Consider the following 20,385-nt stretch of genomic DNA (forward strand, 5'->3'; position numbering starts at 1 on the left):
AATGCCCATCACCAGTACTCACACCCCCACCAATGCCCCACCACCAACACCCCCACTACCACCACCACCATTGTTACTAGGACATAAATTTGTATCCATATCAGGATCATCTTTACAAATGCCATCAAAACAAGCAATATCCCCTTTACACTCATTATGATTTGAACAAGATTCACCACATGTTTTAAGTCTTGCTTCTACAGCTAGAATTAAACTTATAAATGCAAAGAATAAAATATAACTGTAAGCCATATTTAATCAATAAAAAATTTCAGATTGTGTTATGAATCAAAACATCTTTCTTTTATACTACAGCTAATTGTTAGTTCTTTTCATATTTCCTTAATATTATGTTGACACTTGTTTTCAAATAGAAATTTTACATAGCTTCATGGCATGTGCCTTAAAATCTAATATATAAAATACAGACACCAAATGGCTCATTATTAGAATATACTATTAGAAATATAAAGCCTTTAGCTTAAGCATGTAATCTATCTATATTACATGGCATAAGCCCTACTAGTCCATGGAGTGCAGTGAGAGCAATGAAAGTGAGATGGTCTCCAGCGATCCGCAAGGCAAGAAGGAGGAGAAGAAGGAGCAGCTATGAGAGATTAATGCAGACAAGCACGGCTACTCCCACAGTGTTTACTGGGTCCATGGCAATGTGTATCATACGAGAACTAAGTTCTTTCTCATTACCAGTTTCTTGGAAGGTGAGTGATAAAGAATTTTTCTTATCATCCCTTCCTCATGCATGGCAGTATTAACCGATGGTGCAAATTGATCCCAGGAATGGAGATGCAATCTTCTTTAGATCAATGCCTAGGTATTGTTTGTTACCCTTTATTTTATAACTTTTAAAGTACACCTGATCACCAACGGCCAGATGTTTTGAAAAATACTTGAAATTTATCTTCTTGTCGCAGAGCTTTGCCTAATCCAGTTGATAGATTCGTGGCGGCGGCGAGGAAGGCGCTGATGAGCTGAGCGCCAAGCGAACAGGATTCTGGAACATCGCTTCTAGGGTTTCATCGTCCGGCTTTGCTAGATGAGGAGCTGGGCCTTTTGCGCGATCGTCGTCCTGTTCCTACATTCCGTGCAAGCGTTGTCTTCGGATGGTTAGAGCTCTCTTCTCTGGGTCCTTCTTGTTCTCGTTCTCTCGCTATCTATCTCTCTACCTATCTATCTTCGTTTAACTGGATTCTTCTTATTCGCACTCTCTTCTCCTATCGCAGGGATCGCATTGCTCGCATTTAAAGAGGGCATACAAGAAGCGCAGTTTCTTCTCGGCGATTGGAGACGAAGCGATGCGACGCCGTGCAACTGGACTGGAGTCGAGTGTAATGGAGAAACTGGGCGCGTAGAGACTTTGTAAGTCTTGTCCCTTCCTTTGATCGCTAAATGAGCGTTTACTCTCGGCTAGAAACCTTCCTCGATTCCATCTGGTGGGAGTGATTTCTCCGGAGATTGGAAAGCTCAGCAAACTGCGAAGGCTGTAAGTTTTTCGTTTGTTCTTTCCGGACAAAAATATAGAACGTCTTTGAATGAACAGGGGATTGCATAACAACATGATCTCCGGTAAAATACCTCCAAGCCTTGGCAACTGCAGCGATCTACGGGCAGTGTAAGCTTAGCATTTTTTTTCTAGAGTTTTTGGAAGTAAGATTTCGTTGTACAGATACCTGCGAGACAATCTTCTAAGTGGCTCGTTGCCTGCGGAACTGGGGAGGCTTAAGAATCTGAAAGTGTTGTAAGTTTCTTGCTGACTTTGTTCTCTCATGCCTCTGGTTTTCACGAAACCAGGCTTGCTGCAGCGACGTGTCGGAGAACTCGCTCACTGGACCAATTCCAGCTTCCATGGAAAGACTAAACGATCTTGTGTTCTTGTAAGTTTTCCCAAGGAAAGAAAACACGATTGTGTTAATCCGTCTATCTCGAGTCTCGCAGAAACGTTTCCAACAATTTTCTTACTGGGAGCGTCACTGGTCTTGCAAAGTTTTCAAACAGATCGTAAGTTTGTATCTGCATCTAGATTTGGCTCTTACATGATCTCTCCAGTTTTTTCGGTAATCCCGGGCTGTGTGGGCAGCAGCTCAACAAGAGCTGTGAAGTTGGAAAATCGGTCAATGGTATGTCATCTCTAGATTTTTTTTTTTAAAAGTTCGAACATGAAATACAGGTTCTAAGATGTCAAAACTTTCGAGAAACCTGCTGATAAGTGCACTTGGAACTGTGACCGCATCGCTGCTCTTTGCGCTAGTATGCTTCTGGGGATTTCTCTTCTACAACAAATTCAACGCAACAAAGGCCTGCATTCCTCAGCAGCCGGAACCATCCGCAGGTCAGCTCCAGTTTCTTCTTTTCGCAACACTTTGGACTCACAAACTAATATAACAGCAAAGCTCGTTTTGTTCCATGGAGGACTACCGTATACACTGAAAGAAGTCATCACCAAGATCGAGCGGCTGGATTACAAAGACATAATCGGAGCTGGCGGTTTCGGAACGGTGTACAAGCTCTGCATGGACGAAGACTGCGTGTTTGCGGTGAAAAAAGTTGGAAGATCCAGCGACGGTTCCATCTCCGAGAGGCGTCTGGAGAAAGAGCTCGACGTCCTGGGGAGCATCCAGCACCGCAACCTCGTCTCGCTAAAAGGCTACTGCAACGCACCGACGGCAAGACTCCTTATAACCGATTTCATGCCTCTCGGAAGCCTGGACGAGCACCTCCATGGTAATATCATCTTCTTCTCTTTTGCCGTTTTTCTTGTTTCGAGCATCTTTCACGAAAACTTTGCGTCGTTTCCTGGCAGAGAGACACGCAAAGGATTCTCTGATGACATGGGAGGCTCGTCTTAACATAGCAATCGGCACTGCCAGAGGCCTGGGCCATCTGCACCACCGCTGCGTGCCTCCAATAATCCACCGCGACATTAAGTCGAGCAACGTACTTCTGGATAGGAATCTGGAGGCTTGTGTGTCCGACTTTGGGCTGGCCAGGCTTCTCGAGGAGAACGATTCCCAGGTGACAACAATCGTTGCCGGGACATTTGGCTATCTCGCACCAGGTACAAATAGTTTTTTGTTTCAAGCTCTTCTTCTCTTTCGTTTTCGTTTTCTTCTTCTTTTCTCATGCTCGAGAGATTGTTTTTGTGTTTTCAAAGAGTACATGCAGTCCGGGAGAGCCACCGAGAAGTCGGACGTCTACAGCTATGGCGTTGTGCTGCTCGAGCTTCTGAGCGGGAAGAGGCCAACGGACGTTTGCTTCACTGCCAAAGGACTCAACATTGTTGGCTGGGTACGTAAAAGAGGAAGTTTTTTTTTTCATACTCATACTCAAAAGAGTGTTTTTCTTTTCTTTTTTTTCTGTCTAGGCGAGTGCGATGATGCTTCAGAACAGGTGCCTGGAGATCTTTGATCCACACTGCCGAGGAGCTCAACTCGAAAGCATGGAAGCTGTGCTGGAGGTGGCGGCGATGTGCATCCATCCCCGGCCCGAGTGCCGTCCAAGCATGGCCACCGTCGCGGAAATCCTCCAAGAACATCACCACTCTCTTTGCTCCAGCACCGAAGAAGATGGATCCTGCGCTTCAGAGTTTTCGCTCAAGCTGTGAGAAGTCGCCATTCTTTCAAAGGTAACCTTCCAGATCATTGTAACTTTCAGAACAAAATGTTCCACAGTTCTTGGAGAATTTCCAAAGTTCTTGTGAGAGTAACATTAACTTTTATTTACTCTTGTTTATAACAAAAAAAAAAAAAAAAACGAAACGAAACGAAACGGGACGATAACTCCCACGGAAATCTCTTTGTTCTTTTGGTTCTCCACAAATTTACAGACCATTTTCCCCACAAAGCTTTGCCCGGCTTGCTTGCCTGCTTGCTGCTATATACAAAAATCAAAGAAATCGTCGTCACGATTCATCCATCTCGCGTGAGGCCGCCCGTTCTAGAAAAGAACGAAACGAAACGAGGAAGAAAACTTTAGAAGAGTGGTACTTAAAAGACTCCACCTCTTTTCCTCGCTTTCTCCATCTTTCTTGCTCTCTACTTTTCTCACTTCCTGGCCTGCTGTGCCTGTAAGATCAAACTCTTCCACCTGTTTTGCTTGCCTGCCATGAACAAACGAAAACTGGTAAGAACCCAAGCTCCGCTCGATCGATCAAACTCACTCACCACTTCAAACCGGAGAACACTCGATCTGCGGCTTCTTGGCCGACATCCTCTTCAAAAACTCGTAAGTGGTGATCATTGTGGTGGCGGACATGGACATGCTCGCCCACCTCGGCCCCAGCCCCCGGTAGCAAGCCCGCCACCCTCCCTCCATCACCAGCACCCTCAAAGTCTGCGAGATCGATGGCGGCGGCCTCCGGTCGCTCTCCAGCACCTGGATCCTCGTCTTCACGGTATCCAGCGGCGTCGTCACCAGTGCCGCGGCCCCTCCAGCGGCGGCGGCGCTGATCCCCTGGACGCAAACCACCGCGGCAGAGGTCGGCTCGGCGGCGCCACCGAGATAGCCGAGATGGCTCCAGATGGAGCGCTGCGTGACGCAGTAAGACGCCCACCACACCGCGTTGGAGGGAGCGTAAGTGAGCACCGACATTCCAAAGCCCCGGTAGAGACCCTTCACGCCATCGCTCTTGAGGATCTTGCGGAAGGCGTCGAAGCCACCCCGGTAGCGAGGGAACTCTTCCTTGCCTCCACCACCTCCACTACCACCACCACCATTTCTTCCACCTTGGACCATGAGTCTCTGGCTGATCACGTCCACCGGAGTCCACACCAGCTGCGCCGCCACCGCCGCGCTCACCCCCCCGGCGGCGTTGGCCATGGCGGCGGCGATGGGCTCCGAGAAGCCCAACTGGAGAGCTCCTCCGGCGACGTTGCTCTTGGTGATCTCCAGGGCGCTCATGTAGAGGGCGCGAGCGGGGATGGTGCCGAGGAGGGAGGTGCCAAAGCCGCGGTAGAATCCCCGGATGCCGTCGTGCTTGAGAATGCCGCGGGCGATGGATGTAGATGAGCTCCTCTCTGGGAAGACTTGCTGTCGCGTTTTGATGACGACGATCGGGTAGAGCATGGCGGAGACCCCCGAAAAGAGGCCGGCGCCCAGCATGAAGAACTTGGTCTTGTCTAGCATGTACCAGTCGACGTCAGCCGGGAGCCGGAGCTCCGTGTCGTGAGAATGTGAGGTTCTCAAGCTCATTGTCCCTCAAGAGGATCTCACTCCCAACTCTCCAAAAGGAAAAAACACCACCCGAAACGAAAATCCTCTTCCTCTCACGGATACCTCACTGGAAATTTCTACTCTCTCACCTCTAGCTCTTGGAAATTCTCTACGATGGGAGATCCTAAGACAAAATTGGGGAAGAAGCGTGATCGAAAGGAGAAAGAACGAAATTTCAAGCAAGGGATCAGGGAAGCAGTGAGTGAGAAGGCACGGAAAGAAGAAAGAAGAGAAAGCCACTCCAGAAAAACCCCCGGAGCGATTCCTCTCAACCCCCGACTTGCCTGGACGATTTCCTGCGGCCGCTGAGCTGCATTAAGAGGCTCATTACCCCGCCGCAGATCGACGCCATGGCCTCTCAAATCCGAGAGGCGATGCTGCGCTTGCTCGCCGCGATCAGGAACCCTAAAATCGCCTCTCGCTAGCCCTAAATCCGCTTTACCATTTTATCTAGACAATGAGCAAGCCCTAACTGCCGCGTGGCGGGATCTGACGGCGGAGATGCTCACACCTGTAAGAGACAATGACACGAAGGATTTTTATTGGCGGGAAGTTTGGGTCCGTACGGATAGAGGATATTCCCTCTGTACGGAGGGCTGGGTTTTAGGGCAACAGTGATCATGGCTGTTCTCTTTCCGGGGATCATGGGAAGGAAACATCTCTCTAGCTGAGCTTCGCGCGAGGGAGGGAGAGGGAGCGAGCGAGAGGATGATTGTGGAGAAGCCGGAATGGCTCCGTCACGAGGGCCTCCAGATCTTCTCGGTGGATTTCCAGCCTAGCGGGCAGCGATGCGCCACAGCCGGGGGCGATCACAAGGTATGTGTATCTTTTACGCAATCTCCACGCCCAATCCAGCTCTAGCGGCGCCGAATTCCTCAATCGGGCTTGTTGGGTTGGCTGGAAATCCCGGCAATCGATTTGGGTGCCGCGTGGATTGCGAGCCCAGCTCCCGGATTGTGGAGAGTTTGCTAGTGTTCTTGGCGTTCTAGCTCCCTCTCCCTCTTGAGGAAAAAACGCTCTAAATCTCTGGCAATGTAGGTGAGGATCTGGAACACGCGGCCGCTGATGAAGGAAGGCGAGGCTGATCGAGGCGGCGAGAAGCTGCTGGCGACGCTGTGCGATCACTTTGGATCGGTGAATTGCGTGCGGTGGTCGAAATCGGGGCTCTACGTCGCGTCCGGCTCGGATGGAAGCCTGGTTTTGATCCACGAGAAGCGCCACGGCACTGGCACGGTGGAGTTTGGAAGCGGAGAGCCCGCCAACGTCGAGAACTGGAAAGTTTGTGCGTCGCTCCGGGGCCACACTGCCGATGTGGTAAGCCTTTCTTCTTTTGCGCATCCTAAAGCTGATACTAGATTACTATTTCTTGTTTGTTCTTTCGCCTCTCTCGCCGGATCTTTGTTTCTTCTTTTCTGTTCCACCTCGTTTCTCGAGTTCGATCGATCTTCTCGTCTCTTTTCTTCGCTCTAGTGATTTTTTTTGTTTTTGTTTTTTTTTTTTTTTGTTGTTCTTCATTATCAGTCAACCTTTGTTTAGTTTATCTTTCAATAGTTCTCTTTCGGTCTTCTTTTACGTCTTTCATCGAGGGATCCTTATCCAAGTTTCGTCTGATTTGGCGAGAAGATTAAGTTCTCTCGCCTCATTCTTTTTTTTTCCTCCTCTCATCTTTGCTTTCTCGAACTCGATCTTCGTGCTAGCTTTCCTTCTCTTTCTTGGCAATGGCTTAAGCTCATTCCCTTTGCTTTCATTTTTCTTTCTTTTTTCTTTTCCTTTCTTTTCCTCGAGAAGGGTGATCGACTGTGTCATCAAAGAGTGATTTTTTTCCGTCCATCTTTGCCTTCTCGAGCTTCGCTCTTCTTGCTACCTAGCTCTCTGGAGCTTTGACATTTCTCTCTCTCGTGGCAATGTCCCTTTGCTCTCATCTTCTGTTCTTATCTTTTCCTCGACAAACGTGATATGCTGTGTCATCAAAAAGTGGTTCTTTTTCTTCCTCTCGCATGATTTTTTTTGTATTTTTTATTTCTGGTGATGGAGATGGAACTAATTGTGTCCTTAAAGTAGGTGGATCTTGCTTGGTCACCAGACGACTCGATGCTCGCGACGTGTAGCCTGGACAACACCGTTCGCATCTGGAAAATGCCTGGGGGATCCTCGGTCGCCGTTCTAACCGGACACAGCAGCCTTGTCAAGGGCGTCGCGTGGGATCCAATCGGCTCTTTCCTCGCTAGCCAGTCGGACGATAAGACGGTCATGATCTGGCAAACCAGCGACTGGGCCGCGGTCCATCGAGCCGAGGGCCCATGGAGAAAATCCGTAAGTTCGAAGTTTTTGTCGAGTTTTTCTGGAGTTGACAAGTTTTTTCTGATCTTGTGTCAAGGTTGGCTCTACGTTTTTCAGGCGTCTCTCGTGGTCACCTTGTGGCCACTTCATAATCACCACCCACGGATACGAGAACCCGAGCCACACTGCGCAAGTTTTGGAGCGAGGGGACTGGAGTGGAACTTTCAACTTCGTCGGGCACAACGCTCCCGTGGTGGCTGTCCGCTTCAACCATTCCATGTTTCGCAAGCAGCCGCTGCCACCTCCGGAGAACAACGGAGAAGAGGAGCTGCTGCAAATGGATCCGAAGAAAGTTCCCAAGGAGATGGTTCCTTACAACGTTGTGGCCATGGGAAGCCAGGACAGGAACATCACCGTGTGGACGACGGCGAATCCCCGCCCAGTTTTCGTCGGGAAGCATTTCTTTACGCAGAGCGTGGTGGATCTCAGCTGGTCAGTTGATGATCGTTAGATCAACTTTAATGGTTTCTTTTTGTTCTTCCTTCAGGAGTCCGGATGGATATTCGTTGTTTTGCTGCTCGCTCGACGGGACTGTAGCCAGCTTCCACTTTGAAGCCAAGGAACTCGGACACATAGTTTCGGAGAAAGAGATGGAGGAGTTTAGGAGGAACCGGTACGGCGATTCGCGGTCTCGGCAGGAGTCTCTCGCGGAGAGCCCCGCGCAGCTTTTCATCGAAGCCACTGCCGCGGCAAAGAAAGTTGGCAACTCTACCACCATCGTCAGCAACGGTAACACCACGAGCAACGTTAGCAACACCACGGTAGTGACACAGACTAACAAGCAAGTAGCGAGCACGACTTTGAGGCCTCAAGAGCACGAGGAGGCCGGGACGACAACAACAGTAACAACACCGAAGAATGGAACTTTGGAGAAAGATCAGGCAGCGGCAGTAGCAGTAGCGGCAGCTCCTCTTCCTCCACCACCGGCGAAGCAAACTCCAGTGAAGCAACGAGAGTATAGGCAGCAGGATGGGCGGAGGAGGATAATCCCCGAGGCTTTACACACCGAGGACGATGGTGGTCGAAAGGACCGAGAGAGCAGCGCCGAGAAGCGAAAGCTCTCGCCGGTTGACGCCTCCAAGTCGGAGGCTCCCTCGAAGAGATTGCTGGGAAGCGGCGGCAGTGGCGGTGGTGGCGGAGTTGGCGGTGTTCGTGAGCGGAATGGCTCCGGCGCGAGCAAAGCCATCGAAGTTTCAAGCATGGAGAGGTCACTGGGATTGAGTAGCACCACCAACACGACGGTGGCGATCAACGTGACTCAAGCGTCGCAACTTCGAGGCCCGGATGGTGTCCTCTCGGTCCAAGTGAGGATACCGGACGAGGAGAGCTTGGACGGTCCGGCAGTAGCTCCCATTTGCTTGGAGGCAAAGCCGGTGAGAGTCCAGGACGCGGCCGCCGGGAGGGGCGAGACTGGAGAGACCGACTTGGTGTGCTCGCAAGGTGGAGAGATCCGGTGGAGAGATAGATTTGCGGGCAAAGTCACAGCTCTCACTGGGAACACTAACTTTTGGGCCGTCGGCTGCGAAGATGGATCACTCCAAGTAAGATTTCTATTCTTCTCTTGTGTGTTTTGTATGGTCAAAGCTCGCAAGTTTTTTCTTTCTTTCTTCTCTTCGTTTAGATTTTTTCTTCTTTTTTTGCTGGTTCGTCTTTGTTTTTTTGTTGTTTTTTTTTTCTTTTCTCTTTCTCTTATCTTTTTTATTTATTATATTGATGCTTTCGCATTTCAGGTGTATACAATGGCTGGAAGACGAGCACTTCCAAGCATGGTAGTAGGCTCCGCCGCGGCGTTTATGGATTGTACGCGGGGCTGGGAGCTACTTTTGCTAACTCGAGGTGGAACCATGCACGTATGGGACCTCCGGCAATCACAATGTCTTCTTAACGAGTCTCTTCTCTCGCTCACCTTGAGCTCCTCGGCTACTTCTTCCGCGAAAGAAAATGGTAAATCTTCTTTATGGTCTTTTTTCGTCAGAAACTTAACGTTTTTCTTTCTTTTTTCTTTCTCTTTGTTATAGGTGTGATGAGAATAATCTCCGCGAGGTTCTCGGAAGCTGGTGCTCCATTGGTCGTTCTTGCCAATGGTCACGCGTTTTTGTTTCACTCAAAAATGAGGAGCTGGCTGAGAATAGCGGACGATTTCTTCCCTTCTTCGAGCTTCGTTAGCACTTGGCCACCCTCTGGCGATGGCGAGCTCGCGGGGCTTCAAAAAGGAGCGGCCACTCTTGGCAAGACAAACTTTAGCTGGAACAGGTTTGTTTTAGTTTCTATCACTGTTTTTCCGTGGCTAGAACTTTGAAGAATTTCCAGGACTCTAATCAATGAGAAGTACCAGACGAGAGCTCACCTCGAAGATCAACTAGCAGCAGCCCTGGCACTGAAATCCGCAGAAGAATACAAGCGCCATTTGATCTCCTACACGAGGTTTTTGACACGGTAAGAGTTCTTCGTGGCTTTAGAGTGATCAAAACCAAAATCTGTTTGAAACAGGGAAGCTGATGAAGTAAGATTGAGAGAACTTTGCGAGGATCTCTTGGGTCCTCTCTTTGTTCCAGACAGCGAGCCTTGTTACGACTCTCAGCCAACGACGAGTACATGGGAATCTTATGTTCTGGTAACCAAGAACACTTCCAATACATTTGGTTTTAACTCTTGGTATTGTTTTGAAGGGAATGAAGAAACGAGAGCTTTTGAAGAATGAGGTGCTGCCTGCAATGGCTTCCAATAGAGCTGTGCAACGTCTACTGAATGAATTCTTAGATATGTTGTCTGAGTATGAAGACACTCAGTAATGATAATTTTTTGGCTGGTTTTTAGATTTTTCACTTTTGCATTGCTATTGGAGGGCGATTACTATAACATGGTCTTTTGGTGCCCGAGATTTTTCCGGTTTAACTTCGTTTCTGGTTCCCCAGTTGCGTGCGTAAGCACACAGCCATGAAAAGGAATCCTTATGAATGCTATCGAAGATACCATATGTCAATCAGCTTGTAGACACCGCCTTATGAACTTTTTTTTCTGTTAAAAAGAAGTTAAGAAAATTTGCAGCTATTCTTCTAAGAATAGTTTTGATCTTTATTACCTTGAGTAAACACATTGAACCAGAATTAATGACTGAGTAAAATATTTTCAGTTAGAAAGCATTTTATGGGAAGTTTTCCTATTCATTTTTTGTGTTTCCCGCATCATTTCAAAATACTAGGAAAAATTTCTGGTTGAAAAAAAGAAAATCTTTTCGATAATTCAAAAAGTATACACATTTATCAAACGAGGTGACAGAGACTTTTGTGTAAGTCAACAAATAACATCTCCACCAAAGCCTGCAAACCATTATATAGTCCTATTTTTAGATCCACAACATTGTCTAGTCGTTGCTGAAATCTTGCTATGACAAAACATAGTACACTAATCTTGTTTTTCTTGATTTTTTTTGTTGCCACTATCAAATGCGTACCAGGTAGAGTTCCAGTTAACTTCGACAATCGCCTTCCGGGATTCCTCTCACATGCGGACATTGCACGCCTTATAACTTTCTTCAGAAACTTGACCTCAACATTTACTTTTGGTGGAAGCTATGGCCCTGGGGATGGTACTAGTGACACCGTAGCACTGGACGGGGGTGTAGTAGATTGCACAATTTCCATTCAGGATAGAAACCAAGGTGGTAGATGCTCAGCATCGCCTTCCAATGGTCGTGAAAGACCAATTAATGGGGTTCGAGCACTAGCCACCTTTGATTACTTACTCCATCAAAGCGCAGAAGAGATTAGCACACAATTATTTGGTTACCATAGAGCGGCAGTAGAATATTTGGGTGAAACATTTGTGCTAGAATACAGTGCGATGAATCCTTCAACTCCACCTCCTAGCCCTCCAAGTTCTCAAATCATCGCTTACGATTATTATAAGGATTCTGAAGTTCAAGAGGCTCGTTCAGGCTGTCTGTCAGTGTTTGAGACAACTTTATTTAATTGGTGGCCTCGTAACGTACTTTTTAGTGGTCAACAACTGTATTCTCCAAATGGGCGAGTTACACTGAGTCTACAAAGCAATGGCATCCTTGCTCTTTACAAGCTTTCGATGCAAAGCTCGCCTTTGTGGACTTCAAATTCTTTTTCAAACACAGTGGGCAATTGTAGGCTTGTATTGGAATACAATGGAAGCTTAATAGTATATGATGGAAACAATAACGTAATTTGGACGTCTAATTACAGTTGCAACTGTTCAATCCAACCATCAATTTTCTCTGTCCAAAACGATTGTAATATTGTCACTTATAAGATATCTAGTCGATTTGATAGTTCTCGCATCAGCTCTCCAACATGGTCTTCTGGGACTTACACAAAGTGTCACTAATGGTGAAATAAAAATAATTACTTCATAAAATTTGAAACGAAATAACTCTTTTTCGCAATCGGTCGGGTTGGCTAGAAATCTCATTTGGTGCCCCGTGGATTGCGAGCCCAGCTCCCGTATTGTGGGTTTGCTAGTGTTCTTGGTGTTCTAGCGCTCTCCCTTTGAGGAAGAACGCTCTAAATCTCTGGCAATGTAGGTGAGGATCTGGAACAGGCCGCTGGCGAGGCTGATCGTGGCGGCGAGAAGCTATTGGGGACGCTGTGATCACTTTGGATCGGTGAATTGCGTGGGGTGGCTCCAATGGAAGCCTGGTCTTCATCCACGAGAAGCACCGGCAGTGGAGCATCGAGAACTCCACGTTTGTGTGTCGCTCCGCCGATAAGCCTTTCTTTTGCGCACACGGCTTGAAGACTGGACATGCCTTCGAAAGACTACGGTTTGCCACTTAAGCCACTACTAAAAGATGTATCCAAGCTTGAAGAAGTGCAAAATGATTTTAAGCATCGTTTAGTAAAAACTTTAGATTCAATTTTTCTTTTTTCATTGGTGTCACCTCTAATAAGATTTTTAAAGTTTCACTAAAAAACAGAATATGTATTATCAATTTCCAGTAATTCAAAAACTTTGTGTTTTTGTCAAACCACATTTCTAAGAAAAGTATCTTCCACATGGTGAACTCATTTTTTTTTTCTAGATTTTCACATGTCTTGGGCATCTTTGATCATTGATATTACAATACCATCCAAACGCTCTATGCTTGTGAGCTTAACTTAAATTTTAAATATAATTTAATATAAACATTATAAACATTTAAAAATTAAAGTTTATAGTGAACCTTATTTTAATATCTCTTTGCATTTTATATTATCCAGAATTTAAATAAATACTACTTGCTAAAATAGGAAAGATCTATCAAAATTTAAAAACTATTAAGTTTGAATTAAGATTCTTTTTGCAAGGCCATATATCTATAAGATGCATGAATATTATAAGGATTATTACAAAAAGAACACTTATAAGTATATGAAATGAAAATTATGTTTTTTAGTAATTATATAAAAATAAAATTTTATATTATTGATAGAGAATAAATATAATCTAACTACCACTAAAAGTCTTTTGCAACTCAACAATAATAAAGCTTGTTTGGTGTATATGAATATCCATTTTAAGATCCTAGTGAAAGATGTTGATAAAATTATAATGCATTTAGTTGTGAAGAGCATATGCCTTCTTATGTTTCTTACATGCTTCATAAAATTTAGACATGTACAAAAAGGAAAGTTTTGAATAACAATTGTGTACTTTCCACCTTTAATTTTCACAATGTACTCATTTGCCAGCATAAAAATGTACTTTATGAAAAAAATCTCACACTTAAGTGTTTATAAGCTAAATTTATTTTACCCTACTTCTATTTGGAGATGGTACAAAATTGCTTTACCTTTTTTTGCTAGTGTATTATGCATCTTTATAGGAATAGTGTCAATTTTGTCACTCCATGTCTCCAACTTTCTTTCTTTTAAGATTGAAACTAGATTTTTCAAAGTTTTCAATTTTATCCAAAGTGAGTGTGATAAACCATTTTTTAAGTATTGCATTAGGTTTTGTCATTATAGTGTCATTAAGCTACTTAATATGGTTAATATTGATGTTGCAACAATATAACTAACACCATCTTGAAAATCCTATAGCTACTACTATTTGTGCAAGTGGACTTTCTTTTTCATCTGATTGAGTAATATCTCTATAGAATGTCCAACCTCAATGATGGAGTGAGGACAAAAGACAATTGTATTGAAGTGAAGACAAACAATATAAATTATTGAGCAAGGAAGAACATAACAAGTCTGAGTGAAATATCTAGTTAAGATGGAGTGAAGTTGGAGAAAATACAATGGTGGAAAGAGGCTAAATATAGATTAAAAAAATGAGAACAAACACAATAAATCTAAATAAAATTAATACTTTAAAATTTTTTCTCCTTGAAGGAGGGAATAAAAAGGATATAGAGTATGAATAAGTGAATCAAACCTATTATATATAGAAGATTACCAAAAGGTATTCAAATTTTTATAGATGATGCTAAATAGTGAATCTGAGTCAATAGTGGTTTTAAAGGAAGATGCAAAAATAGGTTGTATCTAAGTTAATTATAGTCTTAGAGAAGACAAAATTGAAATGTATTTTCTTGTTTCTTCTAATGGTGTTTTGTGGATTATAGTTTACTTTAAAGTCACTTACTTTGGTTAAAAGTTATGGCTTTAAGGTTCATTTAGCAATTATGCATAAGATTATAACACTAATTCATTAGGACTTTATAGTTAGCTGATTTTTATGCCATGGCTTTGGGTTCTATTGCTATCATGGTTGTTAACAATTATATTATATAAATTGGTGTTATTTTGGGAGTTTTAAATTCTTGGGGTAGTTTATAACAACCCAGATGTTTCATCAAACTTATCTTTATCAAATTTTCTCAGTTTTTGGAGAGGGGATGATATAAATTTATAAATACACATTTATTTGTATATGTATAGTATATGGATTGTTTTATTGAGATTAAATCTAGTCTATCCAGTCTTGAATTCAAGCATACCATAATTAATATAATTTTTATATCTCACACACTAAAATGTTAATATCATTTACTATTACTTCTACACTTGCTCAATCATTGATTTATGAAAGATTCATACATGAAGAAATAGATGAAGTCTCAAAACAGCCTTCTTTGAGCTAAGTCTAATGGATTAATACTAATTAATTTCTGTAAGCTTAAGGCCAAGTTACATATATCTAGGGAAGTATATATGGTACTTTTTAATAACAAAACTATTATTATGATTTATTTTGAATTATTTAAATATTAAAAATCTAAGGTGCAATAAAAACTAATAATTTTACCACTAAAAATATCTAGGCCCTTTTAATTTATATCTTTTATTCTGAGCTTTATTTCTTTTAGAGTAACATTTATTTTCATCTAGATTATCTTCTATACTTTTTGTGTTTCTTTATCAAAGTTTTTTACATAACTTATTCTTTCTTGCTAGTCTCTACTAACAAAGAAGTGTTATTTTAGGATTACATCTGCTAGTTTAATCTATATTATTATTCAAAAATAATATTTTAATAAGAAATTATTTTCATTTCACCATTAGTGGCACTTTGTATAAGTGCCAGAAGACCATGTCGGTGAGCTGGTGTGAGAACTATCAAATCGACTAGATATTTTATAGGTGACAATATTACAATCGTTTTGGACCGAGAAAATTGATGGTTGGATTGAACAGTCGCAACTGTAATTAGACTTCCAAATTACATTATTGTTTCCGTCATATATTGTTAAGCCTCCATTGTATTCCAAGACAAGCCTACAATTGCCCACTGTGTTTGAAAAAGAATTTGAAGTCCACAGAGGGGAGTTTTGAATCGAAAGCTTGTAAAGAGCAAGGATTCCATTGCTTTGTAAACTCAGCGTAACAAGCCCATTTGGAGAATATAGTTTTTCACCACTAAAAAGTGTATTATGAGGCCACCATCCAAATAACATTGTCTCAAACACTGAAAGACAACCTGTCGAACGGGCTTCTTGAACTTCAGAATTACTATCGTCATTAAAGATTACTTGAGGGCTTGGAGGGCTAGGAGGTGGACTTGAAGTATAGATAGCACTGTATTCTAGCACAAATATTTCATCTAAAAAATCTACTGCCGCTCTATGGTAACCATACAATCTACTCCTAATCACATCTTGGCTTTCATAGAGTAAGTAAGCAAAGGCGGCATGAGCTTGAACCCCTTGGATTGGTGTTCTACGACTATTGGAAGGTGATGCTGAACATCTATCACCTTGGTTCTCATCCTGAATAAAAAGGCTGCAATCTACTGTACCCCCCTCCAGGAGTAAGGTGTCACTAGTGGATGCCCCAGCACCAAAACTTCCACCAAATTGGAATGCTGTGGAGGTCAGGTTTCTGAAGAAAGTTATAAGGCGTGCAATGTCATCATGTGAGAGGAATCCCGGAAGTCCATTGCTAAAGGTAATTGGCCGTGCACCACCTGGTGGGCATTTGATAGAGGCAACAAAAAAAATCAGGAAAAAAAAAAAGATTAGTGTAATTTTTTTTGCCATAGGGATTTCAGCAATAACAATAAGACAATGTTGTGGATCAGGAAATAATGGTGTGCAGGCTTTGGTGGAGACGTTATTTGTTGACTTACACAAAAGTCTATGACACCTCATTTGATAAATGTTTAGGTTTAGAACCTTTAAATTGGTATGAACTATAGGAAATGACGATTTTGCGATTGTCCAAGAGCTCCCTTACACCTTAATCTTTCATGTCATTTTTCTTATTAGTGTTTTTGGCTTCACATTGGATCTTGAAAGTGGTTAAAGAATATGTCTCATTTGATAAATCGTGGAAAGATGGAAAAAGTTTTTACAAGCGCTTAAAACTTTTGTATGAACTATGGGGAAAGGAACGCTTGCCTCGCGGCTATGGAGTCTTGCCACGACCTCGCGACTGCCCAAGAGCTTCATTTCCGTCTCCAACGCCTTATGCGACCCAGAGGCGATGTCTACGCGCTCAACAAGGTGATCGACATGTATGGCCGGTGTGGTAACACGGAGATTGCTCGATGGATCTTCGATGGCATTCACAAGGATTCCTTTTCATGGGTGCTCATGCTCTGCGCTTACGCACGCAATGGGCAGCTTCAGGAGGCCAGAAGGATCTTTGAGCAAATGCCCGAGTACGATGTCGTGAGCTGGAACTCGCTTCTTGCTGCATATGCCCAAAACGGGCATCTTGACGATGCTCGGCGTTTATTCGAGGCCATGCCGGAGAGAAGTCTTGTCTCGTGGAATCTGATGCTTTCAGTATACGCGCTCAACGAGAGCCTAGATGAAGCAAAGAGATTGTTTGACGAGATGCCCGCTTGGAATCTGGTTTCATGGACGACGCTGCTTGCATCAAATGCCTTGCATTTCAGTCACAAGATCTTCGATCAGATGCCTGAGTATGATGTTGTTTCTTACAACGCGATGGTTGATGCTTTTGGCCAAAGGCAAAAATTTCTAGAAGCCAAAGACGTCTTTGATGGAATCCCGGAGCCAAACCTGGTATCTTGGAACACAATGCTTGCAGCGTATGCCCAATCCGGGCATACCAAAGATGCCGCGGACTTGTTTAAGATAATGCCAGAAAAGAATATCGTGTCGTGGACCATTTTGATGGTGGCGTATGGAAACACTGGCGACGTGGAATATGCTCGATTTTTGTTTTTGTTGATGCCCGAGTGGAATCTCATGACATGGAACGCTCTACTAGCTGCATATTCCCAAGGAGGGTATCTGGAAGAATCGAAGGCGGTGTTTGATTCCATGCCTTTCCAAGACTCGGTATGTCGGACAACGATGCTAGCAGTGTATTCTCGCCAAGGGTGTCTTGGAGAGGCTCAAGCTTTGTATAATTCCATTCCATTAAAGAGCGTGGTATCGTCAAATGCTATCATGTCGGTATATACCCAGTTTGGGCATGTTGTTCCTGCAAAGAATCTTTTCGACCGGATGCCGTGCTTGAGCATCTTTTCCTGGAACGTCATGCTTGCGGCATACACTCATAGCTCCAGATTTACTTCAGCTTTGGAGCTCTTTGACTCGATGAAGATCATTGAGAAAAGTTTTGATTCTTCTACTCTCCTCTTGGTTTTGATGGCTTGCAGTCGAGCCGGAAAAGTTTACAGTGGTCGATGTATCTTCGTCTCCTTGACCCAGGATTTTGGCATGAAGGCTACCAAGCAGCATTTTTGCTGCTTGGTTGATATGCTTGGACGGGCTGGGCATTTGGACGACGCCGAGAGTTTGGTTTCGAGCATGCCTTTTGTTCCCGAGGCGTCGGACTGGACTTGTTTGTTGGGGGCTTGCAAGAGTCACAGTGCAATGGAAAATGGAGCTCGGGTCACACAGAAACTTGTTGAGTTGGACCCCAAGTATGGAGCTTCGTATGTTTTGCTTGCTAATACTTTCTCAGCACATCCTAGAAAACAAGTTTTGCCGGAGCTGCACCCTGGTAAGAACAACTCCTTTTACTTTCACAATGTGGCTTTGACTTTTGTTTTCATTCTTTTCCAGACCAATGCATCCAGCTAAAGATTTTTATGCTGAATGAACCAGGTATAACCGTTTAATTCGCAGTTTCTTCTCCCTTGATCGAATTCTAGGCACGGGAAATTCACCAGGAACATGTCTCAAGTGTGTTCAAAACAAAAAAACATATCTTTCTAACACTTAAACTTTTCTTTGCAGCACGCAACTAGCATCTGGAAGCTCATTTCTCGACTGACGTGCCGCGTCCCTTTTATGCGCAAACGAATTATCAAACGCGGATTCATCCCTTTTATGCGCAAACGAATTATCAAACGCGGATTCATCCCTTCAGGTATCTTGTTCCTTACATTGAGAGAACACCTCGTCAGATTCCTTGGCTAGCTATTTAGCACAAGGAGACAAACTGTGTGTCGGCATCTAACACTTGCTTTGTTTGTGGTCGCGCCAGGCCGAGAAAGCTCACAGTCACAAAAAACATATGAACCGTGTGGATTCCAATGACTTGCGAGGAAAAAGAAAAAGAGGATGGTTGCTGTAAAGCTTGACAAAAGCCCACCCGTGATGAAAAGCGAAGCTATCTTAGCTCGTCTTCACACACGACCGATCTACACGTACTGCCTATCAAAACTCCGTGAGTGAAGGTGAGGAAGAACTAACTTAAGCCACCATTCTTGTTTTAGAGGTTTCTTGGATGAATCGTGTACTCAAGGAATATCTGCTCTCTGTACTTCTAGGATGCCATTCACGAGGCGTTACTGCTCAGCCAAGCATTTACTTTCTTCATGTACACTCAAATATAACATCTTGGCTCTTGGTAGATGCAAAGGGATCTTCTACAAGCTCTTTTACAAGAGTTTTTACAAGAAGTGGGGCAGCCGCTACTTTCACAAGGGTATGAAGTTATCCTTTCGTTTTTTTCTGTTTTTTTTCTTGGACCTGTTTGAGTTCTTTGAGCCACATAGACAGGAGTTATGATATTCCACCATACGAGCGGAGTCACGCTTGTAGCTTTTCTTCCTCTTTTGAGTTTGCCAAGTAAGTACTTTACTCCAGTTTCAAACGCAGGATTCAAGAGAGATAGGATCCATTTACTAGACACGCTTCGTTTCGTTCCACAGGTAGAATACCACACTGTACAGAGAGGAAAGGCGTGCGTATACAGAGAAAGTCTCTACGTACGAGATGACAAGGAGTGGTAAGTGGTTTCTCGTTTTTCTTCCATTTTCCTCCCTGTGCTCGCTGTGCGAGTGTGCGGCTTGTCCCAAATTCTTAGTGACAGAGGCAGTCTGTGAGAGCGCTGAGCCCCCAGTCCTTGTTGTGTTATTCTCAGCTTTTAAGATCTGGAACACAGGCTCTAGTGTGCATTAAAGTCACCTTTGCACTACACTACACCTCCCTTCTCTTCTTCCTGGACTGGCTTCAAGGAGAGACTGTTTAGTCCTTGACTGTGTTGTCACATTTATTCCCATTGAAAGTGAGAGCCACCAAAAGAAAGAGAGGTGAAGCAAAAAAAAAAGGAGCTCTCTTTTCCTCTTTTAGTTTCCTCTTCTTCTTCCTTCTTCTATTTCTTGCACTTCAAGGATTGCGAGGCTGTTTCCATCGAAGCTTCATGGATGGCGATGGGATCCATTAGAAAACTATACGTGGAGGGCGGCGAGCATAAACTCTCCACTCCAAACCGATCTAAGTTTTCGTGGATTTTGTTTTGGAACATTGACTAAGCAGCAACACCACATGACACATGACGAGAACGTCGTGTGAGGCGTATGTGACAACGAAACCAACAAATCGCACAAGTAGAGAGAGATGGATATTATAGAACTATGATCTTATAGTGACTGTGATCTTATAGCAACTCTTGTTTAACAAGGTTGGGGTCCTCCTTCTCTTCACTCGACATATTAGTGCCTCGATCCAGCAATTTGCTGCTTGACTTTGAAGATGGGCCAATGCGTTTTTCTATGATTTCCACGCTCGGACCCCTCTTTCGTCGTGTTCTATGTCAAAGAGGAGAGAAAGTTGGATCAGTGGTCGATTCCAAGTTCACAAATATTGTCCCACATTGTGCTCTGAGCTTTGTTCTTCTCTCCACGTATAGAGGTACTGCTAGATCCTTGTGTACGTATATATATACATGGGGTTATTCAAGTAAGCACATGCGCCACCATCTCTATGCACTAAACTTTGGAAGCTTTAATAATTGTTTTGATCCATGTTGACGTAATATACAGGAAAGGGCCTTGCTTTTGTTAGTGGCAATTCATCTCTCTCGATCATCGACCAACGGCACATGAGAGCTTTTCTAATGGTTTGTTTCTCTGTTTTCTATATATTTTGTGTGTGTA

At 43.9% G+C, this 20,385-nt stretch overlaps 4 protein-coding genes across 9 annotated transcripts; 3 read left to right on the forward strand and 1 right to left on the reverse strand.

The window, feature by feature from the left end:
• Positions 1–962: 962 nt before the first annotated feature.
• LOC9630627 (LRR receptor-like serine/threonine-protein kinase FEI 1) lies at positions 963–3,817 on the forward strand. Its single transcript, XM_024680602.1, has 13 exons — positions 963–1,124; positions 1,242–1,377; positions 1,430–1,501; positions 1,559–1,630; positions 1,685–1,756; positions 1,821–1,892; positions 1,954–2,016; positions 2,065–2,135; positions 2,186–2,347; positions 2,404–2,739; positions 2,819–3,073; positions 3,170–3,303; positions 3,380–3,817. The coding sequence occupies exons 1-13, from the start codon at positions 1,055–1,057 to the stop codon at positions 3,617–3,619; spliced, it is 1,755 nt and encodes a 584-aa protein (XP_024536370.1). The 5' UTR covers positions 963–1,054; the 3' UTR covers positions 3,620–3,817.
• LOC9630034 (solute carrier family 25 member 44) lies at positions 3,796–5,634 on the reverse strand. Of its 2 annotated transcripts, XR_002993006.1 has the most exons (3): positions 4,179–5,634; positions 4,016–4,114; positions 3,796–3,951 (listed from the first exon to the last, which is right to left on the reverse strand). XR_002993006.1 is itself a non-coding variant. In XM_002975626.2 (2 exons), the coding sequence occupies exon 1, from the start codon at positions 5,203–5,205 to the stop codon at positions 4,183–4,185; it is 1,023 nt and encodes a 340-aa protein (XP_002975672.1). In that variant the 5' UTR covers positions 5,206–5,634; the 3' UTR covers positions 3,796–4,114; positions 4,179–4,182. The 2 variants fall into 2 exon arrangements, 1 of the variants encoding a protein (XP_002975672.1); XM_002975626.2 differs by having other exon boundaries at positions 3,796–4,114.
• A 198-nt stretch (positions 5,635–5,832) lies between these two features.
• Positions 5,833–10,391, forward strand: LOC9630628 (protein HIRA). Of its 2 annotated transcripts, XM_024680609.1 has the most exons (10): positions 5,833–6,042; positions 6,265–6,540; positions 7,288–7,539; positions 7,604–7,998; positions 8,054–9,107; positions 9,297–9,510; positions 9,585–9,819; positions 9,877–10,002; positions 10,057–10,180; positions 10,236–10,391. In XM_024680609.1, the coding sequence occupies exons 1-10, from the start codon at positions 5,935–5,937 to the stop codon at positions 10,356–10,358; spliced, it is 2,907 nt and encodes a 968-aa protein (XP_024536377.1). In that variant the 5' UTR covers positions 5,833–5,934; the 3' UTR covers positions 10,359–10,391. The 2 variants fall into 2 exon arrangements, with proteins under 2 accessions (XP_024536377.1, XP_024536378.1); XM_024680610.1 differs by lacking the exon at positions 5,833–6,042 and having other exon boundaries at positions 6,453–6,540; positions 7,285–7,539.
• Positions 10,392–16,310: 5,919 nt separating this feature from the next.
• Positions 16,311–19,937, forward strand: LOC9630035 (pentatricopeptide repeat-containing protein At4g02750). Of its 4 annotated transcripts, none has more exons than XM_024680719.1 (6): positions 16,311–18,106; positions 18,239–18,371; positions 18,489–18,681; positions 18,775–18,932; positions 19,003–19,075; positions 19,159–19,937. In XM_024680719.1, exon 1 carries the CDS (start codon positions 16,394–16,396, stop codon positions 18,080–18,082), a length of 1,689 nt encoding a protein of 562 aa, XP_024536487.1. In that variant the 5' UTR covers positions 16,311–16,393; the 3' UTR covers positions 18,083–18,106; positions 18,239–18,371; positions 18,489–18,681; positions 18,775–18,932; positions 19,003–19,075; positions 19,159–19,937. The 4 variants fall into 4 exon arrangements, with proteins under 4 accessions (XP_024536487.1, XP_024536488.1, XP_024536486.1 ...); XM_024680720.1 differs by having other exon boundaries at positions 16,311–18,002; positions 18,065–18,184; positions 18,775–19,075; XM_024680722.1 differs by having other exon boundaries at positions 16,312–18,002; positions 18,065–18,106; positions 18,775–19,075.
• The last annotated feature ends 448 nt before the right edge of the window (positions 19,938–20,385 follow it).

This window comes from Selaginella moellendorffii, unplaced genomic scaffold (genome assembly GCF_000143415.4).
Source record: "Selaginella moellendorffii unplaced genomic scaffold, v1.0 SELMOscaffold_28, whole genome shotgun sequence".
Classification (NCBI taxonomy): Eukaryota; Viridiplantae; Streptophyta; class Lycopodiopsida; order Selaginellales; family Selaginellaceae; genus Selaginella; species Selaginella moellendorffii.